Raw genomic sequence first — 9547 nt, 5'->3', positions numbered from 1 at the left:
ACTGGTCTCCTCTCAGCCGCGATGTGGGATAGACTGCCTAGTGACTTCCGGCTTAGGGCGTCTGCCATGACGTTCGCCTTACTCGGATGATACTGAATCGTGCAATCATAATCACTCAACAGCTCTACCCACCTTCTCTGCCTCAAGTTCAAATCTCTTTGACTCAGGATGTACTGCAGGCTCTTATGATCTGTAAAGATCTCACATTTTACTCCATAGAGGTAGTGCCTCCACATCTTGAGTGCAAAGATTACTGCTGCCATCTCAAGGTCATGTGTGGGGTAATTCAACTCATGCTTCTTCAGCTGCCTAGAAGCATAACCAATCACCCTCTCATTCTGCATTAGTATACAACCCAGTCCCACACGGGACGCATCACAAAAGACTGTAAAGTCTTCATCACTAGATGGCAGAGCTAACACTGGTGCTGAAGTCAACCCCTTCTTAAGCTCTTCAAAACTCTCTTCGCACTGGTCGGTCCACACAAACTTCTGATTTTTCCTGGTTAGTCTGGTCAGAGGAGCTGCAACTTTTGAGAAGTCCTGAACGAACCTCCTGTAGTAACCTGCCAAACCCAAGAAACTCCTGATTTCTGTCACTGAAGTGGGTCTAGGCCAGTTAGCCATAACTTCTACCTTCTTGGGGTCCACCTCTATTCCATTCTCTGACACTATATGCCCCAAGAATGAGATGCTCCTCAGCCAGAACTCACACTTGGAGAACTTGGCATACAAGCCATGCTCCCTCAAGGTCTGTAGAACCAACCTCAGATGATGGGCATGCTCCTCTGCATTCCTGGAATACACCAAGATATCATCTATGAAGACAATAACAAAGTGATCCAGGTATTGACTAAACACTCTGTTCATGAGATCCATGAATGCTGCAGGGGCGTTGGTTAACCCGAACGGCATTACAAGGAACTCAAAATGCCTATATCTGGTCCTGAAAGCTGTCTTTGGCACATCTTCTTCCCTTATCCTTAGCTGATGGTACCCCGATCTCAGATCTATTTTGGAGAAACAACCTGCTCCGGCTAGCTGGTCAAATAGATCGTCGATCCTAGGCAACGGGTACTTATTCTTGGTAGTGACTTTGTTCAACTGCCTGTATTCGATACAAAGCCTAAGGGATCCATCCTTCTTTCTCACAAACAAAACTGGTGCACCCCAAGGTGAGGTGCTCGGTCGGATGAAGCCCTTTTCTACCAGCTCTTGCAACTGTTCTTTCAATTCCTTCAACTCAGCTGGAGCCATCCTGTAGGGAGGGATAGAGATCGGTCGGGTTCCAGGCATCAATTCTATCTCGAACTCTATCTCCCTAGCAGGTGGTAAACCTGGCAGCTCGTCTGGGAAGACGTCTAGAAACTCTCTAACCACTGACACCGAGGCGGGCTCTCTAACTTGACTGCTAAGCTCTCTCACGTGAGCCAAATACCCCTGACACCCCTTCCTAAGCAACCTACGAGCCTGAAGAGCTGATATCAGACCTCTAGGTATACCCCTCCTGTCTCCCCTGAAGAAAACCTCTGACCCATCCTGACCTCTGAACCTGACTACCTTGTCCCTACAGTCCAAGGTAGCACCATGGGTAGATAACCAGTCCATCCCTAGAATGACGTCAAAATCTGTCAAGTCTAGAACCATAAGGTCGGCGGAAAGGCATCTTCCCTCAACAAAGATTGGACTGCACTGGCAGACTGACTCTGCCACTGATGGATCACACTTGGGTCCACTGACCCAGAGAGGACACTCTAGCTCAGAGATCATCAACCCCAACCTCTGAACGGCTCTCAGAGCAATAAAAGAATGAGATGCACCAGGGTCCATCAAGGCATACACATCTGAACAACCAATGACTAAGTTACCTGCCACCACGGTGTTAGATGCATCTGCCTCCTGTTGAGTCATCGTGAAGATCCGTGCTGGAGCTGATGGACCTTCACCTCTGAAACCCGATGAAGAAGAGGCTGCCCCTCTCCCTCTGCCTCTGCCACTGGCCTGAGTCACGGCTGGAGCTGCTGGCTGAGCCACACTGTAATACCCGGCTAGACTCCGGTATCAGAATTCCTATCGTCCGGTGGAATCTCGGATGTCGGAGACCTCTAGAAGGGTAAAACCATGTTTTCATGAAATGTTTTAATGTTTTTGATGATATTAAGTAAAGAGGAAATGAATTTTTGAATAAAAACACCCTTGGAGGAAAACTCAGGTTAGACCGCCGAAACTCAAAGTTCGGCCGCCGAACATGCATGCATTTCGGGTGTGCCTTAGGCCCCCGAAGGCATAAGTGAGGGAAGTCCAGGTTCGGCCGCCGAACCTCAAGTTCGGCCGCCGAACATGGCATGCATGCGGAGGCACGTTCGGCCCCCGAATGTGGCGTGGCCAGCCACTATAAAAGGGTCCCTTAGCCGAAAACGGGCGAGCTTTTTCCCCATTTTCGGCCAAGGTGAGCTCTCCGCCGTCCCTCACCAATCTTTGATGTTTTTCCTCTAGATCTTTCAAGATTTTCATCTGTTTTAACTTTGTTTTGAAGATTTGAGCTTTTGAGCAAAGTTTTGGAGCTTGGAGGTTCAAGAACCCACTCTCTCCCACCTCCGAGTTTTAGGTCGTCTCTCTCTCGATCTTCAAGAGGTAAGAGCCGATCTTAAGCTCATTGCATGTTTAAAGTTAGTTTTATGAAGATCTTTGGGGTAGAATGCATGTTTAGCTTATAGTTAGGTTTTTGAGTTTATGTTATGTTTTGAGCAATGTATGTTGGATTTGTGTTGCTTGATGTGTTGTAGTTGGGATTTAAGGTAGTTTGAGACCCCTAGGAGCTTGTATGCATGTTTTGGTTGAGCTAAATGCATAATGGCATGAGTTTGAGGCATTTGTGCATGTTTGAACCAAGTTTCTGCCCTTCGGGGGAAACCAGGTTCGACAGCCGAAAGGACTTTCGGCCGCCGAACCCTCTTGTGGAGGCAGCCTTCGGCTGCCGAAGCTTGCCCCCGAAAGGAGACTTTCGTCTCTGTCTGGGAGTTTCAGCCGCCGAAGGTGCCGCCGAACATGCATGAGTTTCGCCTCTGTCTGGGAGTTTCGGCCGCCGAAGGTGACGCCGAACCTGCCTGACTTTCGGCTCTGGAGGGACTTTCGGCTGCCGAACCTGCCGCCGAAAGTGCCCTGTCCAGCCTTCTTTTACATGTTTTGCATGATTGTTTCATGATGTTTCAGGGGGGTTTTTGGGGAGTAGTTTAGAGTTATGTTCATGTTTGGTTGGTCCCTCATTTGAGTCCACCTGTGTAGGTTCGGACCCGAGGAACCGAGGACCCCAGCAGTGAGTTCAGCTGCTTCTGAGTCAGTAGAGCTTCAGCTAGAGGTGAGTAGAATAACTCTCATGCTTTTAAATAATAAACCCGTTTTAGCATGATTCACGCATCATGAATGACATGAGATATTTAGGTTGTTTGCATTAGAAATCACGAATATGTTGCATTGCATTATATGTTGATGATGTGGATGAATGTTGAATGATCCTTTAGTCCTCGTATGATATGATATGATGATGATACGGTATGAAAGACCAGTGAGGCCCATTCTACGCCCTTGGCACTATGTAAGAGAAAGACCAGTGAGGCCCATTCTACGCCCCTGGCATTATGGAATGTTATGTCAAGCTATGTTATGATTATGTAAGAAAAAGACCAGTGAGGCCCATTCTACGCCCCTGGCACAGTTGGAACATGTAGAGGACTATTAGTGACAAATTCATCCTTGATGTGATTAGCTGTGATGTGATGCATTTCATGTTATCATATGTTTCAAATGTTTTATTATTCTGCTCACTGGGCTCTAGTAGCTCACCCCTTTTCCCTAATCCCCCAGGATTGCAGGTACGGGCTAGACAGAGAAGTCAAGAAGAGTAAAGTCTTGTAATTGTAATAGTTAGAAAGTGGACATGATAAATTGTAAGATGATGTAAAATTTATGAATAGTTATGTCATGTATATGTTGATTATGAGATTGAGGTTTAGAAGTTGTGCTTGACTCTATGGATATTGTAATCCCTTTTGTTACATGATCTTAGATGTTTTATGATGTAGATGTAAACCAACTCAACACATGTTATGCCACCCATTTGGGGGCATTGATGAGGTTCCACAGAGGGGCCAATGTTTATGATTATGGCTATATTCAGTGCATGCGCAGGTTGAGTTTGGTGTATGAGAAAATGAATGAAAGAAAAGTTTTAACTTTTATATATGTTGTTGATCATGTATGGGATTAAGCAGGTTCACAGGATGTATGTTTGGCTTGCTACGGGTCCCGGCGGCCTTAAGTCGACCCGGATCCTAGCGCCGGTAGCGGTCCGATTTTCGGGTTGTTACACACACTGCCAGAAGCTGTCTGCTGAGACTGTGCTCCAAAAGCTGCCCTAGGACACTCCCGAGCCATGTGTCCCTCTGGCCCGCATCTGAAGCAGGCTGCTGTCCCAGCCCGGCAAACTCCCCTGTGTGGCCTACTACACTTTGCACAAACTGCATTATCCGCACCAGAGCTTGAGTCACTCCCTAATCCCAGACTAGACTTGACTTTGTTCCAGAACTTCTTCTTCTTGGGCTTCCTAGTGGTGTTACTCCACTTTTTGCTACCTGAAGCTGCTGCACTTAGAGAAGAAGAGCCTGGGGTCTTGGAACCAGAAGGCTGTGCCACTGACTGTCTGATTGTTCCCTGAACGATGGCACTGGCCTCCATTTTCCGGGCCATATCCACTATGGCATGGAAGCTCTCCCTATCTGCTGACTGAATCAAGGAGGAATATCTGGAGTGGAGTTTCATGATATACCTCCTTGACCTTTTCTGGTCTGAGTCAAGGTTTTGCCCTGCAAATGGCAACAGCTCCAAGAATCTGTCTGTGAACTCCTCTACACCCATCTCATCAGTCTGCCTCAACTGCTCAAACTCTATCATCTTCAGCTCCCTTGAACTATCTGGGAAAGCCCATCCTGCAAACTCGTTTGCAAACTCCTCCCAAGACATGCTGTCTACTCTCGGGTTCACATAATTCTTGAACCACTCCCGTGCCTTCTTGCACTTAAGCGTGAACCCAGCCATCTGAATGGCTCTACTGTCATCAGCCCCAATCTCATCTGTGATCACCTTAACCCTCTCAAGATACACAAACGGGTCATCTCCTTTTTCATACTGAGGAGCACCCAACTTCATGTAGTCGGTCATCTTGACCTTGCTCCCACTGGCTGAGCTAGGTCTAGAAGGTTGAGTAGCTGGGGCTGCTGGTTCTGTAGGTGGTGGAGGTGGGGGTGCAGCATTCCCCGAGGTGGGGTTTGCAGGGTGAGGATAAAAGGGTGAGGGTGGATAAGCTGGGTACTGGGGGTGAGGTGGATAGAAAGGTGGATAAGGCATGTAGGTAGGGTAGGAGTTAAAGCTGGAGTAATCCGATGTGCCTCCCATCGGATACCCTGAACCCTGTGGGAAGGGTGGATAATGGGGTGGAAAACCATACCCCGAAGCCTGAGCGCCTCCCTGAGACTCCCCTGTCCCTTCTTCCGTCATGTTGACATCCAGATTCCCATCCCTCCTCTGATCCTCTTCCATAACCTCCCTCACATCTGAAGAACTTCCTCCTCTATCTGTCCCCCTTCTGCTAGCATCAAAAGACCTTCTAGGGTCCCTTGACACTCTTTCTCTGCTTGATCTACATGACATTGCCCTAGGCAATGCAGGAGGACGGGCACTCGTGCCCTCATCCTCAGGTGGTACTCCAGTCAATCTTGCTGATCGACGAGACTTCCTCATCCTGTTTTTTGAAAGGCAGCAAATAACAAGCAAACATTAGCATCATATGGTTCATGTGGGCACACATGAACCCTCATCACATACATCACATATCATTAATGCACATGCATATAATCATGGCATTTCACATCATCAATCAAGACAGGACTCTACATCCTATCCTAGTGGACATGATCTTCCTATTGTGCTTGACCTTCTATAACATCTATGAGCCCGACACTCTAGGTCCGACCATATGAACCTAGGGCTCTGATACCATTCTGTAACGATCCGAAAATCGGACCGCTACCGGCGCTAGGATCCAGATCGGCTTAAGACCGCTGGGACCCGTAGCAAGCCTGACATGTAACCTGTAAACTTGTTTAATCCCATACATGATCAACAACATACATAAAAGTTAAAACTTTTCTTTCATACATTCTATCATACACCAAACTCAACCTGTACATGCACTGAACATAGTCATAATCATAACGTTGACCCCTCTGTGGGATCTCATCAATGCCCCCAATGGGTGGCATAATATGTGTTGAGTTGGTTTACATCTACATCATAAAACATCTAAGATAATGTATTAAAAGGGATAACAACATCCATAGGGTCAAGCACAACTTCTAATCCTCAATATCATTATACATAACATGACTATACAAACTTTACATCATCTTACAAGTTATCATGTCCACTTTCTATCTATTATAAACACATGACTTTACTCTTCTTGACTTCTCTGTCTAGCCCGTACCTGCAATCCAGGGGGATTAGGGAAAAGGGGTGAGCTACTAGAGCCCAGTGAGCAGAATAATGGAAAACAACATTTAAAATCTCATGCCATCATGTAATGCAACACATCACAACAAATCACATCTCGGATGGTATTGTCACCAATAGTCCTCTACATTCCAAAGTGCCGGGATGTAGAATGGGTACAACCGGTCTTTCTCTTAACATAACATATCATAACATTCCAATGTGCCAGGGACGTAGAATGGGTACAACCTGGACTTTCTCTTACATAGTGCTAGGGACGTAGAATGGGTACAACTTGGACTTCCATACCATATCATGCCGTAACATCATCATATCATATGAGGACTAAAGGGTCATCCAATAACCAATCCACATCAACATCATAAATGCAATGCAACATATAACAATTCTAATGCAAACAACCTATTTCATCACATGGCATTCATGATGCATGAACATGCTAAAAACTTTATAATTTATTTGCTTTAAATCGTAAAGGTTTATTCTACTCACCTCTGGCTGAAGCTCTACTGACTCAAAAGCAGCTGAACTCACTGCTGGGGTCCTCGGTTCCTCGGGTCCGAACCTACACAGGTGGACTCAAATGAGGGACCAAACAACTAGAACATAACTCTAAAAATATCCCTCAAAAACCCCCTAAAACACCTGAAAACAATCATGCAAAAACATGCAAAGGAAGGCTGAACAGGGCACTTTCGGCGGCAGGTTCGGCGGCCGAAAGTCCCTCCAGAGCCGAAAGTCAGGCAGGTTCGGCGGCACCTTCGGCGGCGGAAACTCCCAGACAGAGACGAAACTCCCAAACAGAGGCGAAACTCATGCATGTTCGGCGACACTTTCGGCGGCCGAAACTCCCAGACAGAGGCGAAAGTCCTCTTTCGGGGGCAAGCTTCGGCAGCCGAAGGCTGCCTCCACAAGCATGTTCGGCGGCCGAAAGTTCTTTCGGCTGCCGAACCTGGTTTCTCCCAGAATGGCAGAAACTCAGCTCTTCTATGCATATACGCCTCCCATTCCATCCAAACATGTATAAACCTATTCTACAACACACATACACAAGCATACAAGCTCCTAGGGGCTTCAAACTATCTCAAACCCCATCTACAACACATCAAACATGCATTTGCAAGCCACATTGCTCAAAAACACAACATAAACTCAAAAACCTAACTATAAGCTAAACATGCATTCTACCCCATAGATCTTCATAAAACTTACTGAAAACATGGAATGAGCTTAAGATCGGCTCTTACCTCTTGAAGATCGAGAGAGAGACGACCTAATCTTGGAGATAGGAGATTTCCAACTTCCTTGGGTCTCCAAGCTCAAAACTTGCTCAAAACTTGAAAATCTTCAAAACAAGATGAAAACTTGTGAAAATCGTGAAAGATTTGAAGGAAAAGAACTCAAGATCGGTGAGGGGCGGCGGAGAGCTCACCTTGGCCGAAAATGGGGAAAAAGCTCGCCCGTTTTCGGCTAAGGGACCCTTTTATAGTGGCTGGCCAGGCCACGTTCGGGGGCCGAACGTGCCTCCGCATGCATGCCATGTTCGGCGGCCGAACTTGAGGTTCGGCTGCCGAACCTGGACTTCCCTCACTTATGCCTTCGGGGGCCTAAGGCACACCCGAAATGCCTGCATGTTCGGCGACCGAACTTGAGGTTCGGCGGCCGAACCTGGATTTTCCTCCAAGGTTGTTTTCATGCAAAAACTCATTTCCTTTTTAATTAAAATCATGAAATACATTAAAACATATTATGAAAACATGTTTCTACCCTACTAGAGGCTTCCGACATCCGAGATTCCACCGGACGGTAGGAATTCTGATACCGGAGTCTAGCCGGGTATTACATCGGGCAAGTTCTGATGCCGGACTCTAGCCGGGTATTACATTAGAGAAGTTCTCAAGCAAGGATAAGATGGAATATGGGAGTTGGAGAGCATATCTTTTGTAAGGAAGAACCATGGGTGTCATGGGTTTTCCCGAATACTCTGAGGGTTAAAGATAACTATGATTCTTCCATCACATGAGTGTCGTAATTGATTGATTCACATACAAGATCCTAGAACAAAGCAACACTATTGTCCATTTTTTAGAAGGATGATATCGACCATATTTTTGAATTTCTCTCTGCATCTTAGGGAAGATAGGCTTATTTGGCACTTTAATAGAAAGGGAGAATATTCTATTCGCTTAGGATACTAGACAACCAGAGAGTTAAAAAGGTTGCAAGCATTGATCAATCACGGAGGTTCAAGTCTTTCTTCAGTTTCCGACAATGCAACCTTTTGAAAGAACCTATGGAAACTTCACCTCCCTAGTAAAATCCAGATCTTTTTATGGCTATTCTGACTTGAAAAATTACCTTGCAAAGCTTTTTGGCGTAACTGTATTGAACATCTATCTCGGGAATGTACTATTTGTGGTGCTAAGGAAACATTAGACCATCTTTCCTTTTCATGCTTGCATGCTATGTCTATATGGTTCAACTCTCCTCTCCAACTTCATTCAAATCTTCTATGTAGCTCTACAATGATTGAAAAATGGTTAAAAATACATTCCTTTCTATCTCAAACATCGGATTCTGCCAAGCTTATTTGCAGCACCACAAGTACATACAGGAAATGGTCTAACACATAATAATTCATCCCAAACTTTTTTGAGTTTAGTAAAGTAAATTATTACATTCATGTTACCTTGTTGGAATGAGCTGATTTCTCTCACGATCTGGTAGATTTGAGGTCCATTGCTGCTTCCAAAGCATTGAGCGAACTCTTTCCATAGTTCATGAGAAGTCGTGGTATACAAAAATACCTCCACAATTTCTTTGAAAATAAAGTTAAGAATCCAAGAAATCACCATGCTGTCGACTTTCCGCCATTGCTCAAAATCCTGAGAGTCTTCCTCAGGTTTCTTGTGTTTTCCTGTGACAAAGCCAACCTTATTCTTAGCTCGCAATGCGATCAGCATCAATATGCTCCAAGTCAT

At 45.7% G+C, this 9547-nt stretch overlaps 1 protein-coding gene across 1 annotated transcript; it reads right to left on the bottom strand.

The window, feature by feature from the left end:
- Window positions 1-9044: 9044 nt before the first annotated feature.
- Window positions 9045-9547, bottom strand: LOC122721517. The gene is made up of 2 exons (XM_043949371.1): window positions 9245-9547; window positions 9045-9086 (listed from the first exon to the last, which is right to left on the bottom strand). The coding sequence occupies exons 1-2, from the start codon at window positions 9545-9547 to the stop codon at window positions 9045-9047; spliced, it is 345 nt and encodes a 114-aa protein (XP_043805306.1).

The sequence above is a fragment of the Manihot esculenta genome, chromosome 13 (assembly GCF_001659605.2).
Source record: "Manihot esculenta cultivar AM560-2 chromosome 13, M.esculenta_v8, whole genome shotgun sequence".
Lineage (NCBI taxonomy): Eukaryota > Viridiplantae > Streptophyta > Magnoliopsida > Malpighiales > Euphorbiaceae > Manihot > Manihot esculenta.
This window is presented reverse-complemented; position numbering and strand designations above follow the sequence as displayed.